Source organism: Salvelinus sp. IW2-2015, linkage group LG28, assembly GCF_002910315.2.
Source record: "Salvelinus sp. IW2-2015 linkage group LG28, ASM291031v2, whole genome shotgun sequence".
NCBI lineage: Eukaryota > Metazoa > Chordata > Actinopteri > Salmoniformes > Salmonidae > Salvelinus > Salvelinus sp. IW2-2015.
The window spans coordinates 2,525,701-2,546,566 of record NC_036868.1 but is presented as its reverse complement, the minus strand read 5'-3'; the positions used below and the strand labels follow the sequence as shown (position 1 = coordinate 2,546,566).

Here is a 20,866-nt window from a genome sequence, read left to right as displayed (position 1 = left end):
CCTAAACCAACTACTCTAACGAACCTAAACACTATCCTAACGAACCTAAACACTATCCTAACGAACCTAAACACTACTCTAACGAACCTAAACACTACTCTAACGACCTAAACACTTTCTATAACGAACCTAAACACTACTCTAACGAACCTAAACACTACTCTAACGAACCTAAACACTACTCTAACGAACCTAAAACACTACTCTAACGAACCTAAACACTACTCTAACGAACCATAACACTACTCTAACGAACCTAAACACTATTCTATAACGAACCTAAACACTACCTTACGAACCTAACCACTACTCTAACGAACCTAAACCTATCCTAACGAACCTAAACCTACTCTAACGAACCTAAACACTACTCTAACAAACCTAAACACTACCCTAACGACCTAAACACTATCCTAACGAACTTAAACACTACTCTAACGAACCTAAACACTACTCTAACGAACCTAAACACTACTCTAAACGAACCTAAACACTACTCTAACGAACCTAACACTACATCTAACGAACCTAAACACTATCCTAACGAAACCTAAACACTATCCTAACGAACCTATAACGAACCTAAACACTACTCTAACGAACCTAAACACTATCCTAACGAACCTAAACAATCTATCCTAACGAACCTAAACACTATCTAACGAACCTAAACACTACTCTAAACGAACCTAAACACTATCTAACGAACCTAAACACTATCCTAACGAACCTAAACACTATCCTAACGAACCTAACCATACTCTACTACGAACTAAACACTACTCTAACGAACCTAAACACTACTATAACGAACCTAAACACTACTCTAACGAACCTAAACACTACTCTAAACGAACCTAACACTACTCTACGAACCTAAACACTACTCTAACGAACCTAAACACTACTCTAACGACCTAAACACTATTCTATAACGAACCTAACACTACTCTAACGAACCTAAACACTACTCTAACGAACCTAAACACTACTCTAACGAACCTAAACACTACTCTAACGAACCTAAACACTACTCTAACGAACCTAAACACTACTCTAACGAACCTAAACACTACTCTAACGAACCTAAACCTATCCTAACGAACTAAACACTACTCTAACGAACCTAAACACTACTCTAACGAACGTAAACACTATCCCAACGAACCTAAACACTACTCTAACGAACCTAAACACTACTCTACGAACCTAACACTACTCTAACGAACCTAAACACTATCTAACGAACCTAAACACTATCCTAACGAACCTAAACACTATCTAACGAACCTAAACACTACTCTAACGAACCTAAACACTATTCTATAACGAACCTAAACACTACTCTACGAAACCTAAACACTACTCTAACGAACCTAACACTACTCTAACGAACCTAAACACTACTCTAACGAACCTAAACACTACTCTAACGAACCTAAACACTATCCTAACGAACCTAAACACTACTCTAACGAACCTAAACACTACTCTAACGAACACTAAAACACTATCCTAAACGAACATAACAACTACTCTAACGAACCTAAACACTACTCTAACGAACCTAAACACTACTCTAACGAACCTAAACACTACTCTAACGAACCTAAACACTACTCTAACGAACCTAAACACTATCCTAACGAACCTAAACACTATCCTAAACGAACCTAACACTACTCTAACGAACCTAACACTACTATAACGACCTAAACAACTCTAACGAACCTAAACACTACTCTAAGAACCTAAACACTACTCTAACGAACCTAAACACTACTCTAACGAACCTAAACACTACTCTAACGAACCTAAACACTACCTAACGAACCTAAACACTACTCTAACGAACCTAAACCCTACTCTAACGAACCTAAACACTACTCTAAACAACTAAACACTACTCTACGAACCTAAACACTATCTATAACGAACCTAAAACTACTCTAACGACCTAACACTACTCTAACGAACCTAAACACTATCCTAACGAACCTACACTACTCTAACGAACCTAAACACTACTCTAACAAACCTAAACACTACCCTAAACGAACCTAAACCACTATCCTAACAGACTTAAACACTACTCTAACAACCTAAACACTACTCTAACGAACCTAAACACTACTCTAACGAACCTAAACACTACTATAACGACCCTAAACACTACTCTAACGAACCTAAACATACTCTAACGAACCTAAACACTATCCTAAACGAACCTAAACACTACTCTAACGAACCGAAACAATATCTAAAACGAACCTAAACACTACTTAACGAACCTAAACACTACTCTAACGAACCTAAACACTACTCTAACGAACCTAAACACTACTCCTAACGAACCTAACACTACTCTAACGAACCTAAACACTACTCTATAACGAACCTAAACACTATTCTATACACGAACCTAAACACTACTCTAACGAACCTAAACACTACCTAAACGAACCTAAACCATCCTAACGAACTAAACACTACTCTACGAACCTAACACTTACTCTAACAAACCTAAACACTACCCTAACGAACCTAAACACTATCCTAACGAACTTAAACACTACTCTAACGAACCTAAACACTACATGTATCTAACAAACATCTCTCTTCCTGTCTCTTTCCCCACCAGCTTGTGACCAGCTCTCCCTGGGAGTGGCAGCCATCTTTGGCCCCTCCCACAGCTCGTCGGCCAACGCAGTCCAGTCCATTTGTAATGCCCTGGGGGTGCCCCACATCCAGACCAAGTGGAAGCACCAGGTGTATTTGTATTTGTTTTTTGTATTTATTATTGATCCCCATTAGCTGCTGCCATGGCAGCAGATACTCTTCATGGGGAACAGCAAAATTAAGACAGTTATACATTTAAAAACATTACAATACATTCATAACAGGTTTCACAACATATTAAGTGGGTGCCCTCAGACCTCTACTCTATTTCCACATACAGTACTGTATCTATAACACAAAATCCATGTGTACGTGTGTGTATAGTGTGTATGTTTTCATGTGTTTGTATGCATGTGTCTATGTTTGTGTTGCTTCACAGTCCCTGCTGTTCCATAAGGTGTATTTTTATCCATTTTTTTGTATAACATTTTACTGCTGGTATGAGCTACTTGATGTAGAATAGAGTTCCATGTAGTCATGGCTCTATGTAGTACTGTGTGCCTCCCATAGTCTATTCTGTACTTGGGGACTGTGAAGAGACCTCTGGTGGCATGTCTTGTGGGATATGCATGGGTGTCCGAGCATGTCAACACCTCTCATAAATACAAGTAGTGGTGAAGTCAATCTCTCCTCCACTTTGAGCCAGGAGAGATTGACATGCATATTATTAATGTTATCTCTCTGTGTACATATAAGGGCCAGCCGTGCCTCCCTGTTCTGAGCCAATTGCAATGTTCCTAAGTTCCTCTTTGTGGCACCTGATAACATGACTGAAGAGTAGTCCAGGTGCGACGAAACTAGGGCCTGTAGGACCTGCCTTGTTGATAGTGCTGTTAAGAATGCAGAGCGGCGCTTTATTATAGACAGACTTCTCCCCATCCTAGCGACTGTTGTATCAATATGTTTTGACCATGACAGTTTACATTCCAGGGTTACTCCAAGCAGTTTAGACACCTCAACTTGCTCAATTTCCACATTATTCATTACGAGATTTAGTTGAGGTTTAGAGTTTAGTGAATGATTTGTCCCAAATACAATGCTTTTAGTTTTTTTAATATTTAGCACTAACTTATTCCTTGCCACCCATTCTGAAACTTATTGCAGCTCTTTCTTAAGTGTTGCAGTCATTTCAGTCGCTGTGGTAGCTGACGTGTATAGTGTTGAGTCTTCCTTATACATAGACACGCTTTACTCAAAGCCAGTGGTATGTCGTTAGTAAAGATTGAAAAAGTAAGGGGCCAAGACTGCTGCCCTGGGGAATTCCTGATTCTACCTGGATTTTGTGTTGGAGAGGCTTCCATTAAGAACACCCTCTGTGTTCTGTTAGACAGAACTCTTTATTCACAATATTATAGGGGGTGTAAACCCATAACGCATACATTTTTCCAGCAACAGACTATGATTGACAATGTCATAAGCCACAACGATATCTAACAAAACAGCCCCCACAAACCTTTTATCATCAATTTCTCCCAGCCAATCATCAGTCATTTGTGTAAGTGCTGTGCTTGTTGAATGTCCTTCCCTATAAGTGTGCTGAAAGTCTGTTGTCAATTTGTTTACTGTAAAATAGGATTGTATCTGGTCAAACACAATTTTTTCCAGAAGTTTACTAAGGGTTTGTAACTGGCTGATTGGTAGGCTATTTGAGCCAGTTAAGGGGGCTTTACCATTCTTAGGTAGGGGAATAACTTTTGCTTCCCTCCAGGTATCAGACAACAGGGACTCTTACTACATCAGCCTCTACCCAGACTTCCAGTCCCTCAGCCGGGCCATCCTGGACCTGGTGCACTTCTTCAAATGGAGGACGGTCACTGTGGTCTATGATGACAGCACAGGTACAGATATCTCTGATGATGGTGGTCATGGTGATGATGTTTATGATGATGGTGATGATGAGGATGGTGATGATGATGAGCCAATTGGTGATGATGAAGATGGTGATGTTAATGAATGATGATCAAAAGGATTTAAAATACATACAATTGTAAACTAAAAACTGCTACTCAAACACAAACACAGCTTTTTATAGGGGTGGTAGGTAGCTGAGAGTTTAGAGAAGTGGACCAGTAGCTTCTTCGTTGCCGGTTTGAGTCTTGTGCTGGGCAATAAAAATGGGAGGTGAATTGTCATGCCCTTGAGCAAGGCACTTAACCTGTACATAGATCCAGGGGTGCAGAGGAGAAAAACTGTTATGTTCTTTCCCCCAAGACTTTAGCATTGAGGGTTTGGCCATGAAATATGTAGCCCCCTCAAAGCCCTCCAGATGTACTCCACGTCAAAACCTCAGCCTTTCATATGAGTGAGCATCTCTGAAAAACCACATTACCCAGAATGACCCTCACCCACCATCTCCTCAGATTAATGCCATGCAGAATGAATGTGAGAGCTGACAGCTCATGAATAAAAGACACGTCCTCTGAGGGTCCTCGTCCAGCTGTATCTGTCTGCCGGATCGCCTGCTGTGACTGTGTGGAGTGGCTCATGATGTGCGTTCTACAAGCACATCGATATTTCATACCGTTGAATACCGTGATCATTTGCAGGCCTACGGCATCATCAGCTTTAGAGAAAGGACAACATTTCGTAATGTCCATCTCATATTTTCGATCCTTTGGAAGGATAAAGGTGTCAATTTCATGGAACATAATTGGATAAAATATGTTGAACACATTTGTTTGTTCAAGTACATGAGTTGCATGGTGAGTCTATTGCTCAATATATCAAATTGGTTTCTTCAGTTGACCTTCTGTATTTATGTAAAAGGACCCATGAGCACCAACATGGGAAGTTCATAGGAGCATATCAAACTGGGTGTGAAATGAAAAGAAAAAAATTCTTTTCTGGAAAAGGAAGGCATACAGTGGCTTTTTCCACATTTTGTTGTGTTACAGCCTGAATTTAAAATGGATTAACGAGATTTTGTATCACTGGCCTACATGCAATATCCCATAATGTCAAAGTGGAATTATGTTTTAAAAACTGTTTACCAATTCATAAAAAAGGAAAGCTGAAATGTTTTGAGTCCATAAGTATTCAAACCCAAACTTAAATAGGTTCAGCAGTAAAATGTGTTTAACAAGTCACATAATAAGTTGCATGGACTCGTAACATGTAACATGATTTTTGAATGACTAGCTCATCTCTGTACCCGACACATATAATAATCTGTAAGGTCCCTCAGTCGAGCAGTGCGTTTCAAACACAGATTCACACAAAGACCAGGGAGATTTTCCAATGCCTCACAAAGAAGGGCACCTATTGGTAGATGGGTAAAAACAAACCTTTTGAGCATGGTGAAGTTATTAATTACACTTTGGATGGTTTATCAATACACCCAGTCAGTACAAATATACAGACGTCCATCCTAACTCAGTTGCCAGAGAGGTAGGAGACCGCTCTGGGATTTCACCATGAGGCCAATGCAGACTTTAAAACAGTTATAGAGTTAAATGGCTGTGATAGGAGAAAACTGAGGATGGATCAACAACATAGTAATTGCTCTACAATATTAACCTGAATGACAGAGTGAAAAAAAGGAAGCCTGGAGAGAATATAAATATTCCAAAATATGCATCTTGTTCACAATAAGGCACTAAAGTAAAACTGCTAAAAATGTGGCAAAGAAATTAACTTTATTTCCTGAATACGAAGCTTAATGTAACGCGTCTAGGTGTCGGGGTGTTTGTGGAATCCAGACGCAGGAACAGCAGAGCTTCATAGGTGAGTTTAATTCCCAAACTCGTACAACAACAATGTCCAAACCGGACTTACTGGGTTCAAATAAACACTGTCTTTCCAACATGAAGACAAAACCAGTACACCACACACGAACCACTCCCCGAATCCAAAGAAACGACGAACAATCCCGCACCAAAGAACAGACAGGCTGGCTGACTAATAAGCCACCCTGATTGCTAATTCCCCACAACCAGGTGATAACATAAACACATAAGGAGGGGAGGAAAAGATCAGTAGCAGCTAGTTAGGCCGGTGACGACGACCGCAGAGCGCCCACCCGAACAGGGAAGAAGAGCCTGCCTTCGGTTGAAGTCGTGACACTACCCCCCTCTGACGCGCGCTCCGCAGCGGCGCGCGACACCGGCCTCGAGGTCGACGACCCGGAGGACGAGGCGAGGTGCGCCTCTTCGGATGGAGCTGCGATGGAAATTCCTTTACATAGATGGATCCAACAGTGTCCTCCACGGTACCCCAGCACCTCTCCTCCGGACACGTCCCCTCCCAGTCTCACGAGGATACGGTAGGCCCTCCCGGCGTCTTCGAGTCCAGAATGGCCCGCTATTCGGTGTACGCCGGGCCCCTTCGATGTCCGAGGGGGAGGAGGGACCCTCGGTACCCCCCCTACCGTCCTGAGGGGACAGCTACCACCGGCCTGAGGATGAAGACACATGAAACGAGGGGTATAATACGATAATAGAAGGGAGTTTTAATTCATAACACACCTGTTTTATTCTCCTCAAGGAACTTTGATGGCCCTACACCTGCGCCGTCACTTCCGCAGGGCAAGCGGAGGGTAGGTTTCGGGTCGAGAGCCAGACCTTTCCCCCGGTACAAACACGGGGCGCCTCACTGCCGGTCGGCGGTCAGCCGCTCCTCTTCCTGCCTTCAGTAGCTTTGTTGAAGGGGACTCCCGGACGGGCCTCACCAGGTCTCCTTGGAGCGCTGTACCCACTCCTCACCGCAGGGAGCCTCGGTCTGGCTCGCATGCCATGGTTGGCCAGGAACCGGCTGTACCCCAACACACACTGAAGGGGACACATTAGTAGAGGAGTGCGAAAAGTGTAGTTCTGGGCATCTCAGCCAGGATGGTATCTCGCCCACTCCCTGGCCGGTCCTGACAATACGACCGCCCGAAACCTGACCCACCTCCTGGTTCACTCTCTCCCACTGCCCATACTCTCGGGCGGTGATGACCCGGAAGTCAGGCTGACCGTGACCCCCAGACGCTCATGAACGCCCCTCCACACTCGGGACGTGAACTGGGGGCCCCGATCAGAAACTTATCCTCCGGCACCCGTAGTGCCGGAAGACGGAGTGATAAGGCCTCCGCAGTCTGTAGGGCAGTAGGTACCGGGCAACGGGAGGAGACGGCAGGACTTAGAAAAACGTCCACAATTTACAGGAACCGTAGTGTTCCTGAGAGGGAGGCAGATCGGTCAGAGGTCTACAGACAAGATGAGACCAATGGCCGTGTGAAACGCGGGAGGGGTTGCAACTTCCCTCGAGGAAGGTGCCTAGGAGCCTTACTCCTGAGCGCATACCGAAACAGGAGGAGACATAAACACCCTAACGCTTCCGACCTAGGTAAGGCCACCATACCTCTCCGAAGGCTCCCACTGTCCTGTCCCCCAGGTTGACCCGAGGAGGGTTAGGGACATGAGCCCACCCGATAAGGCGGTCCCGAACACAAGCGGTACGTCTTTACGGCCGTTCGGACACTGAGGAGGCGCAGGGTTCCGCCGCGTAGCGCCCCGCTCGATGTCCCGGTCCACCTTTCCATTACCATGGCGCAATCAGCCTCGAGCCGGGGATGATGAGGATGTGGTTCAGTGGTTCCTCTCCTCCGTGTCATAAAGACGGACAGTGCGTCTGCCTTTACGTTTTTTGAACCGGGTCTATAGGACACGTGTACCTAACCGGGTGAAAACATGCCCACCTTGCCTTGAACGTGGGTTCAGTTCTCCTAGCTGCCGAAATATACCTCCAGATTTCTGGTGGTCGGTCCAGATGAGAAAAGGGTGCTTAGCCCCCTCAAGCCAGTGTCCTCCACACCTTCAGAGCCTGACCACCGCTAACAAACTCCCGATCCCCACATCATAGTTCGCTCCGCTGCACTGAGTTACTAGAGAAGAAGCGCAGGGGCGGATTTTTGGTGGCGGCACCCGAGCGCTGTGATAGCACGGGCAACCCACCCAGCCCTCGGAACGTCCACCTCCACTATGAATGCTAAAGAGGGATCCGGATGCGCCAACACGGGAGCCATCCGTGACACAGAACCTTAACTGTTGAAAGCTCGTCCGCCCGGCGCTGACCCCGCAACCTCACGGACCCCCCCAGCAGTTGAGGTATGGAAGCCGCTACCTGGCAAACCTCGGATAAATCTCCGGTAGTAGTTGGCAAAACCCAAAAACCGGCTTTGCAATTCTCTTTACGTGGTCGGAGTCGGCCAATTACGCACGCCTTTATGTGCGCGTCCACCCACCACCCCGAGGTGGAAATGCGATAACCCAGGAAGGAGACGGCTTTTTGGAAAACACACACTTTCTCAAGCCTTGACGTATAAGTCATTGCTCCAGCAGTCCTGCCAAGCACTTTTGCGCACTAGAGATACATGCGCGGGCGTGAGCTAGTTGAGTAGATCAGATGTCATCGATATACACAACTTACCCCCTGCCCCGTGCAGGTCCCTGAGAATGTCGTCTACAAAGGATTGGAACACGGCTGGGAGGCATTCTTTTACCCGATACGGCATACGCAGTACTCATAGTGGCCCCGTATGTTAAGGTGTACTAAATGCCGGTTTTTCCACTCGTCTCCCTCCCGAAGTACGCACCAAGGCCCATGTAGCGCGCGGTCACACTGAGGTCTTCGTTCTTGGTGTAAGCGAACTTGCCGCATTCCACGCCGTTGAATGATTTCCGACTCAGATTTAGGAGTCTTCTTATTTTTCGGTGAAGAAAAAGGAGGGGGGTTTGCGCCGTGCCGAAGCGATGGAGGTAGTGGGTAATAAACGCCATCACCCGTGAATGGTCATATTTAGGACACTTATAATGACGGGTTAATAAATTTCGGCCATGACGGCGAGGGATTAACCGTTACTCCTTATCTCTTTTTTAGTCTCTCATTCACAAAAAAAGTTAACTGGAATCGAGACGGATGCAGATGGAGGGGCCAGAATGTACACCTTTGATACCGCAGGAAGAGTTCGGCTAGTATTACTATTTAAAAAAATACTGGAAACCTCACGCAGAAGGTCTCGCTCAGTAACGCACACGTCTTCGTCGTCGTCGGGGTCAAGGGTTATCACGGCGTGGACTAGGGAGCTTAAGACGAGTAAGCGCGAAAGCGATTAACCCTGGAGATCGAAATTTAGTTACGCACACCTCCCTACCCGGTCGATTTCGTGGGGTAGCCATCTTTCGATATCGGCTTGCTCTTTCTATTCGTAAATCAGGAGATTAGCAGAGTATAGCAAGTGAGCGCATACAGCTCGCGGGGGTGGGAATTTTCGCCCAGGAAATTCCGGAACAGACTGGGACTCTGATGCCCTCCATCGGGACCACTCGCACGGGAGCGTGCAGGGCAGGTAGGTTCGAGATGTGAAACTCTACAGATCCACGACTTTCCAGACACTTTCCTGCATGTCAACTCCAACCTACTGCAGAGGCCGAGCAACCTCGTCATGTATCTCATGTTAATAGATGGTTGGCGATTCAAGGGTGTGGCCGGGTCGCGACAGCCAGAGGCATATAGCTAGACCACATTCATGGATTAATACGCACAGGCGAATGGGGATTTGATGTATGGAGGGTATGCTGTGTACGTTGCCTTCTATGTATTTTTTCCACTGCAAGTACACCTCGTCGGATGGGGACACTTTCTCGTGGCTCGGGGTCTTACACCCCTGACCCTAATGGCCATCGGAATGCTGTGCCAAGATCGGGGAGGATGGGATAGGGGGTGAGGGAAGTACGTTAGTAACGGCACAAGCCGACATAACGGCGCCGATAGGCGTTAACTTCGTGGGCGACTGCTCCCGGAGAATACGGAGATAAGATAATCACAGCTGGAACTGCCACTGAACGTCGTACTAGTTGCTTGCTGGTGTTCTCTGAGCCAAGCATGGGGAACAATATAAGGAAAAAAATTGAGGAGACTATAATCAATGTCCGCGGAGCTCGGAGTTCTTTTGCAGTCGACGAGGTATTGCGGTCTGGTGCCTATTAGACCTCACCTGGGTGATCTCATGGAGCTAAGCGTGACGGGGCCTGAGCGTTCCTCGGATCTACGCCAGACAGACGTCTGGCGGTGGCCCGTCCAGCGCCGCAGGTAGGAGCTTGGCAACACCGTTGATGTCAGGTCTCTCGCTACCGTATCAAGTTGGGTAGCACTCCGGGGTAGGGTGCTCGTGCCTATCCGAGTATCCTCTCTTTAGCATTCATTCGGCGCGGCCTACGCTCGCGCCAAGGTCTCGCGAACGGGATGGTGACCGGACGGCTGGCGCTGTTTGTGTGGCAACGTTATTGTGTTCACTAGGGGAGACCGGGCCCGCTCGCGCGCAGCGCGGAGATAGCGCCACCAAAAATATTCCGCCTGGCGATATTGTTCTTCCATTGAGTTTACGCGCTCAGTAGACTAGGGACATAGGTCGCTGATAGAGCTCAAGTGAGAAGCGAGAATGCGCGATGTCCGAGCAAGTCGTCTTATGCTTTCCACGCTGAGATCGCGTGACAGCGGGTTCTTCGAAGGATGTGCGGAGACAAGTAACACTGTACTAGTTGTCAAGTAGGAGCCGGGGCTAAGCATCCGCTTCCTACCTCTCTGATCTGGCAGCCGACGGCCAAACGATAGATGCCGGTGAGAGCTTACTCACCTAGTCGCGGAAGACTAGCCCTGTGACGGACGACTGCTCACCAACTGCCTCTCCTGCACTTTGAGCAAAGTGAAGGGATACCGTATCTTCTCTATCTTTCCGCACCCGTTCTCGAGGTACACTTGGCGTCTGATGTGAGGTGGCTCGAGGATTCTACGGCACGAAACAGACGCTGGTAAAGGCAGACTGCACGCGTGGAGTCTGCCGTTCCTCTTATGACACGGAGGAGAGGACCTACGGCAGTCGCCGGCCATTCTCCAGACTGCGTATCTAAGTGCCCGCACTGCGACGAGAGCTAGCAGTAGCGCCGTAGTTAGAGTAGAACGGGAATCTCGACGCAGAGGTGACTCTCTGCTCGCAGATCCGACGCGGAGGGAGTATGGCGCGTGAGCACAGGTAGCGCCAGGTAGCCAGTCCTCGAGTTCCGATGTCTGCGGCAGTGACACCGTAAACGACTACCCTGACTTAGCTGTCTGCGGGACCGCCTTATTCGGGTGTGGCCATCATAATCCTCGGCGAGCTGTAAGATCGTGCACGACGCGCTGCCGACGCTCTCCGTGGGGCAGGTTCGACGAGTCCTGGGAGGGGAGGGAGCCGAAGGTTGGAGAGAGGAAGCCACCTCCTGGCGGTTCCATACAGTGACACAGGTTGGTCGTGCATCATCTTCGAGTGGAGTGTCGAGAATCTCGAGTGGCCTACGCATGTAGCTGAGGGACGTGTGGATGCGGGTGTAGAGTCGCATCGCTACCTCTCGGTATCGCTGCCATCTAGAGTAAGTGGCTGAGACATTGAGGCACCGTTAGCTGCGTAGGATAGTTGCAACCCTCCCGCTCTCGGCAATAACGGCCATGAGTGTTCTAAACGTTGTGGTAGACTGCGCGGTGGATTCGAAGTGTACTCGCCTTTCTCAAGGATAGATCAGGGGTGCTTATACGGTTGGTGCTAATCATGAGCGCGATCAGCGGATCAGCATTGTTAGCTTCCATTTAATAGGCTTGAGGTTGTACATTCTCCCACTTTCGTACACAACACAGGGTTCAAGGGACCGTGCCGCTAACGCACTACTGGCTGTCAAAAGGTAAACATTTCTGTTTCCAACGAGTCGGGAAGACGAGCATTACTAGTCCACTAACATTCACACGTTTCACCGGCGACAACCGTAACCGATCCCCGAAATAAAACGTAAATCAGATCGAACATCCCCGCGGACAAGAAGCAGCCAGGAGCTGGCTGCATCTACAATAAATCGCCGTACTGATTGATAATCGTTCTCAAACCAGGTTGAATAACGCATAAAACACATAACGGAGACGTGGACTGAAATTAAGCCAGAGTAGAAGTAGCTAGGCGGTGACGAGCGCAGAGCGCCACGAGAGGGAAACAGGAGCAGACTGTTCCTCGGGTTGAAAGGTCGTGACAATTAATGGTTGGGTCACATCCGACCAAGACTCATGAGTACCCTCTTCATATTTTCAAGCATGGTGGTTGTTGCAGGGTCATGTTATGGGTACGCCTGTCATCGGCAAGGACTAGGGCATTTTTTTGTATAAAAATAAACAGAATGGAGCTAAGCACAGGCAAAATCCTAGAGGAAAACCTGGATTAGTCTGCTTTCCAAAATACACTGGGAGACAAATTCACCTTTCAGCAGGACACTAACCTAAAACATTCACTTAGGTTGGAGTCATTAAAACTCGTTTTTCAACCACTCCACAAATTTCTTGTTAATTTTAAGAAGCTATAGTTTTGGCAAGTCGGTTAGGACACCTACTTTGTGCATGACACAAGTAATTCTTCCAACAATTGTTCACAGACAAATTATTTCACTTATAATTCACTGTATCACAATTCCAGTGGGTCTGAAGTTTACATACACTAAGTTGACTGCCTTTAAACAGCTTGGAAAATTCCAGAAAATGATGTCATGGCTTTAGAAGCTGAGTTTGAGTCAATTGGAGGTGTACCTGTGGATGTATTTCAAGGCCTACCTTCAAACTCAGTGCCTCTTTGCTTGACATCATGGGGAAATCAAAAGAAATCAGCCAGGACCTCAGAAAATAAATTATAGACCTCCACAAGTCTGGTTCATCCTTGGGAGCAATTTCCAAATGCCTGAAGGTACCATGTTCATCTGTAAAAACAACAGTACGCAAGTATAAACACCATGGGACCACGCAGCCATCATACCCCTCAGGAAGGAGACCTGTTCTGTRTCCTAGAGATGAACGTACTTTGGTGCGAAACTGCGAATCAATCCCAGAACAACGGCAAAGGACCTTGTGAAGATGCTGGAGGAAACAGGTACAAAAGTATCTATTTCCACAGTAAAACGAATCCTATATCGACATCCCCTGAAAGGCCGCTCAGTAAGGAAGAAGCCACTGCTCCAAAACCGCCATAAAAAAGCCAGACTACGGTTTGCAACTGCACATGGGGACAAAGTTCGTACTTTTTGGAGAAATGTCCACTGGTCTGATGAAACAAAAACAGAACTGTTTGGCCATAATGACTATCGTTATGTTTGGAGGAAAAGGGGGAGGCTTGCAAGCTGAAAAACACCATCCCAAACGTGAAGCACATGGGTGGCAGCATCATGTTGRTTTGCTACTGGAGGGACTGGTGCACTTCACAAAATAGATGGCATCATGAGGATGGAAAATGATGTGGATATATTGAAGCAACATCTCAAGACATCAGTCAGGAAGTTAAAGCTTGGTAGCAAATGGGTCTTCGAAATGGACAATGACACCAAGCATACTTACAAAGTTGCGGTAAAATGGCTTAAGGACAACAAAGTCAATGTATTGGAGTGGCCATCACAAAGCCCTGACCTCAATCCTATAGAACATGGGCAGAATTGAAAAAGTGTGTGCGAGCATGGCGGCCTACAAACCTGACTCAGTTACACCAGCTCTGTTAGGAGGAATGGGCCAAAATTCACCTAACTTCTTGTGGGAAGCTTGTGGAAGGCTAGCCGAAACGTTTTACCCAAGTTAAACAATTTAAAGGCAATGCTACCAAATACTAATTGAGTGTATGTAAACMTCTGACCCACTGGGAATGAGATGAAAGAAATAKAATTCTCTCTACTATTATTCTGACATTTCACATTCCTAAAATAAAGTGGTGATCCTAACTGACCTAAGACAGGGAATRTTTACTAGGATTAAATGTCATGAATTGTGAAAAACTGAGTTTAAAAGTATTTGGCTAAGGTGATGGTAAATCTCCGACTTCAAACTGTACACAATGGAGTTGCTTAACAAGATGACATTAAATGTTCCTGAGTGGCCTAGTTACAGTTTTGACTGAAATTTGCTTGGAAATCTATGGCAAGACTTGAAAATGGCTGTTTAGCAATGACCAACAACCAAATGTACAAAAATGTCTAAAAACATGTTTTCACTGTGTCATTCTGTGTTATTGTGTGTTACAATTTAAATACAATTTAATACATTTTGAATTCAGGCTGTAACACAAAATGTGGAATAGGTGAAGGGGTATAAATACTTTATGAATACACAATATATGTTTTTCAACCATTTTCCATCTTACAAATGTGGCATAAGTGGTTTTGATTTCTGCACAAACAGATAGGAAAGGGTCTAAGAAAACAACTACCAGAAAAAGTCTTAAAATGTATCAGAAATACATCAAAACACAATGGTGTTGAGGTAAGGACCCCTGCCAACTACACTGAACAAAAATATAAGTCCAACATGCAGCAGTTTCAAAGATTTTACTTTTACAGTTCATATAAGGAAATCAGTCAATTTAACTTCTTATGGCTGCATCCAGCTACCGGGATCGATATGACAGCAGCCAGATAAAGTGCAGGGCGCCAAATTCAAAAAACAGAAATCTCATAATTACAATTCCTCAAACATGCATGTGTCTTATATAATTTTAAAGGTATTCTTGTTGTATCCCACCAAAGTGTCCGATTTCAAATATGCTTTTCAGCGAAAGCACTACAAACGATTATGTTAGGGCACCATCAAACCACAATAAGCACAGACATTTTTCCAGTGAAAGATAGCAGTCAGAAAAAGCAGAAATAGAGATAAAATGTATCACTAACCTTTGATTATCTTCATCAGATGACACTCATATGACTTCATGTTACACAATACATGCATGTTTTGTTTGATAAAGTTCATATATATAWKAAAAAATRMGAGTTTACATTGGCGTGTTAGATTCACTAGTTGCAAAAACATCAAGTGATTTTGCATAGCCACAACGTTTCAACAGAAATACTCATCATAAATGTAGATGATAATACAAGTTATACACATGGAATTATAGATATACCTCTCCTTAATGCAACCGCTGTGTCAGATTTCAAAAAAACTTTTCAGGAAAAAGCAAATCATGCAATAATCTGAGACGGAGCTCAGAACAATAGCCAAATTAGCCGCCATGTTGGACTCAACAGAAACCAGAAAATACATGATAAATGTTTCCTTACCTTTGATGAACTTCATCAGAATGCAGTCCTAGGAATCCCATCAGCGTCCCACAGTAAGACTGCTTGATTTGCGAAAGGTCCGTTATTTATGTCCAATTAGCTACTTTGGTTAGCGCCTTCGGTAAACAATTCCAAAGTCAGAAAGCGCCTCCACTATAACGTGACGAAATGTCCAAAAGTTCCGTTACAGTCAGTAGAAACATGTCAACGATGTACTGAATCAATCTTTAGAATGTTGTTAGCATACATCTTGAATAACGTTCAACCGAAGAATAAGATTGACTTCAGAAGAGCGGTGGAACGGACGTCCTCCTCATGTGAAGGCGCATGGTGAATGCGTGATCAGCCCGTGGAAGTGATCACTCATTCCTGTCTCCTTCGGCCCCCCTTCACATTAGAGTCATCAGACAAAGTTCCGTTGACTTTTGACATCTAGTGGAAGCCGTAGGAAGTGAAAACTCATCTATTTCTCACTGTCATTTCAATTGAGAGCATGGTTGAAAATCTGACACCTCAGAAACAATTCAAACAGGAAGTGGAACTTCTCAGGTTTTTGCCTGCCATATGCGTTCTGTTATACTCACAGACATAATTCAAACAGTTTTAGAAACTTCAGAGTGGTTTCTATCCAATATGATATATACTATGCATATATTAGCAACTTGGACTAAGGAGCAGGCCGTTTAATATGGGCACCTCTGTGCACTTTTTCATCCAAGCTACTCATACTGCCCCTGCAGCCATAAGAAGTTAAATAAATTAAGTAGGCCTAGTCTTTGGATTTCACATGATTGGGAATACAGATATGCGTCAGTTGGTCACAGATGCAATACCTTTAAAATAATTTGGGGCGTGGATCAGAAAACCAGTCAGTATCTGGTGGACCATCATTAGCCTATTGCAGCACGACACATCTCCTTCGCTAAGAGTTGATCAGGCTGGTGAGTGGTGCCTTTGGAATGTTGTCCCACTCCTCTTCAATGGCTGTGCAAAGTTGCTGGATATTGGCCGGAACTGGAAATGCGCTGTACCTGCCCATACATACATAACTCCACCGCCACCATGGGGCACTCTGTGTTCACAACATGACATCAACAAACCGCCTCCCACACAACGCCAGCACGCTGTCTGAAGAGCACACTTCTCCAGTGTGGCGCATGTGACCATCAAAGCTGAGCATTTTCCACTGAAGTCGGTTACGATGCAAACTGCAGTCAGGTCAAGACCCGGTGAGGACAAGAGAGCATGCAGATGAGCTTCCCTGAGACGGCTTTTGACAGTTTGTGCAGAATTCTTCGGTGGGCACACCCACAGTTTCCTCAGCTGTCTGGGAGTCTGGTTTCAGACGATCCCGCAGGTGAAGAACCTGATGTGGAATTCTGGGCTGGCTATTGTAATACGTGGTCTGCTGTTTGAGGCTGGTTGGACGTACTGCAAATTCTCTAAACAACGTTGAAGGTGGCTTATGGTAGAGAAATGAGCATTAAATTATCTGGCAACAGCTCTGTGGACATTCCTGCAGTCAGCATATACCAATTGCATGCTCCCTCAAAACATCAGACATCTGTGGCATTGTGTTGTGACCAAAACAGCACATGAGAGTGGCATTTTATTATCCCCAGCACAAGGTGCACCTGTGTAATGATTGTGCTGTTTAATAGCTTCTTATATCCACACTTGTAGGGTGAATGGATTATCTTGGCAAAGAGAAATGCTCACTAACAGGAATGTAAACAATGTTGTGACGTTGCTACCATTAATGCAATGACAATTATTTTAGCAAATCAATTAACTATTTAATATATACGATGATTGAATTAATCATGTAACAATTAACTCATTGGCAATCTTGGGGCACCACGGAAAAGTTTGCTTAATGAGTTACCATTTCCCCGAAAACTATTGATATAGATATATCGTTATACATGCCACTATCATCAGTTATATTATCATTATTACCTCATCATCGTCTCTTCTGAACGTTGTTGACTTCCATCCATTAATTATCATTATTACCTCATCATCTCATTCTGATGTTGTGACTTCCATCCATTAATTATCATATTACCTCATCAGTCCATTCTGAATGTTGTTGACTCCATCCATTAATTATCATTATACCTCATCAGTCTCATTCTGAACGTTGTTGACTTCCATCCATTAATTATCATTATTACCTCATCAGTCTCATTCTGAAATGTTGTTGACTTCCATCCATTATTATATTATTACTCATCAGTCTCATTCTGAACGTTGTTGACTTCCATCCATTAATAATCATTATTACCTCATCAGTCTCATTCTGAAGTTGTTGACTTCCATCCATTAATTATCATATATACCTCATCAGTCTCCATCTCTGAACGTTGTTGACTCCATCCATTATATATCATTATTACCGTCACATCTCATTCTGAATGTTTGACTTCCATCCATTAATTACATATTACCGTCATCAGTCTCATTCTGAACGTTGTTGACTTCCATCCATTAATTATAATTATTACCTCATCAGTCTCATTATGAGACTGCACGAACTCTAGTCTCCATGATGAATCAGCGATACACAAATTGGCTTAATTATTTATTTACTAACTAACTAAATAATCACACAGAATTACATAAACACACACACAAGATAGATTATACATTGGTTACTAACATGATGCAATGAAAAGTCCCTAATGGGCTAACCCGATATGACAGCTTGGTACACAATGAAAAGGGTTGGGGAAAGAAAGAGCGGGAGAAGAAGAGACAAAGGAATTCAGCTATCGTACATACAGTTGAATAATACGCTCATCGTAAATTGGATATTTAGCACCCTAACAACCTCTCATTCGGATTTAGAAATGCAACACATATTTACGCTTGTACTGTATGTCCTTGCCATCTCTCTGTTGAAATCATCCGGTCCATCTATGGAGAGTAGTTCATCAGAAGTCTCTGGTTGTGTAAGTCTCTGGTTGTCCATCAGAGGTCACAATGTACTTAGTAGTTGTAGCTTCTTGGTCTCGGAGTGTCTGCTAGAACGGATCTTCCAGAGGTGTACCACGCAGTGTCCAGCTGGCCTTGTCCTTCACTCTGTTTGTTTAGAATAGATACTCTAGAAATACCTATAATGGTGAGAGGAAATTGTTCTTTGTCTATTGSCTTCGGTCGAGTTTCCTAGGCTAACAGTGCATAAAAAGCTGCAGACTAAATGTTCCTGTGTAGTCTTCTTCATCTTCGAGAGTGTTTCAGAGGGCCTTACCATTTTCTGGTATTGTAGTTTCAAACCATTTTGCCATATCCAGCTCGCGCTGTACTTCGGCTGGTCTTTTGTTTTATATCGTTTCTCAGCCGTGTAGCCACCGCTTCACGCTGTCTGGTCTGGTAGAGATTTTCTTCTTCTCTGTTGAAAGTTTCAGAGTTTCTAAACATTTCATACTTTTCAGCTCCCGCTGTCGATCACGCGTGTAGCCACAGCTCCACGTTTTCTGGTCGAATGTACATTTCGTTAGCGGTCTTTTTATGCCCACACCTTGGAGAGCGGTTCTATCACATTGTCACAAGGTCTGTGCTCACGTGGGCGTGGTTACTGACATGGTAAAACTTTACATGAAAAACAATTCTCATTTAGAAGGCTAAAATCACATATCATCTTCTTACAAATAGTTTCATATTTAATCAAATAAGTTCCACAACATTTAGATGTAAATCTGATAACTGGGAATTTGTAAGTCGCTCTGGATAAGAGCGTCTGCTAAATGACTTAAATGTAAATGTAAAAATGTATACATTTGTAGAGTTACCGTTATTTGTTATACTGTCCTTTGTAACGAATGTCGTCGGGAGAAGGAGAAGACCAAGGTGCAGCGTGGTACGTGTCCATATTACTTTTAATAAATACGAACACATGAACAAAAACAACAAAGCGACAAACAAACAGTTCTGCAAGGTGCAATACACAAAACAGAAAACAACACATAGAATGCCCACCCCAACTCACGCCCTGACCAAACCAAAATAGAGACATAAAAAGGATCTCTAAGGTCATGGCGTGACATCCTTAAAGATATCTGTAACGGCAGCCTTCCTCCTCTTCGTCTAAAGAGGAGGTGTAGCAGGGATCGGACCAAGACACAGCGTAGCTCGTGTTCAACATGACTTTAATAAACAAGACGAAACTGTGAACACTTACAACTAACAAAATAACAAACGTGGCAAACCGAATCAGCCCTATCTGGTGCAGAGAAAACACAGAGACAGGAAAACCACCCACAAAACCCCAACACAAAACAAGCCACCTATATATGATTCCCAATCAGAGACAACACAAAACATCTGCCTCTGATTGAGAACCATATTAGGCCAAACATAGAAACAGACAAACTAGACACACAACATAGAATGCCCACCCAGCTCACGTCCTGACCAACACTAAAACAAGCAAAAACACAAGAACTATGGTCAGAACGTGACAATATCACAAACAACGACTTATTTGACAATATGTTTCAAGCCCCACAACCATTTCCCACATGATTTGTGTTAGGAATATTGTGTCATTATCCACTGTTGGATGTTGTAGTTTTGGTGGGAGGAATCTCCTAAACAAAAGGGTTATTTCCCTCAATCAATTAGAGAAAGGCAGAGTTTCTGCAAGATATTTACGACCGTCATAAAACTGGCCAATCCATCCTTCTCTCCTCTCTGTGGGAGAGGAGGGGCTGTAGAGCTGACCCACTGTAACCTGATCTCGGATCCACCAGGAGAGTCATGACAACATAAATGCACACAACTGAGAGAAATACGCTTTTATTGCTTATGTAAAATTTCTGGGACTTTTTATTTCAGCTCATAAAACATGGGACCAACACTTTACATGTTGCTTTTATATTTTTGTTCAGTATACTATCAACACTTACAGCATATTATGTTTTGGAGATATTGTTTACTTTCTGTGAGTTTAAGAAATATTAAATAATCATAAATGTATTTATAAAGCCATTTTTACATCAGAGATGTCACAATGTGCTATGTAGAAACCCAGTCTAAAAACAAACACCTAGCAATATAGATGTAGACGTATGAGGTAGAAACTATAGAAGAGGAATAGG

General features: G+C 44.3%; 1 protein-coding gene across 1 annotated transcript in view; it reads left to right on the top strand.

The window, feature by feature from the left end:
* The window catches only part of LOC111954059 (glutamate receptor ionotropic, kainate 2), a 132,280-nt gene that overhangs the window by 665 nt on the left and 110,749 nt on the right, over positions 1-20,866 (top strand). The window contains exons 2-3 of the mRNA XM_070435734.1: positions 2,642-2,769; positions 4,388-4,517. Of these exons, the coding sequence (XP_070291835.1) occupies positions 2,642-2,769; positions 4,388-4,517 (258 nt within the window). The remainder of the gene's footprint in view (positions 1-2,641; positions 2,770-4,387; positions 4,518-20,866) is intronic.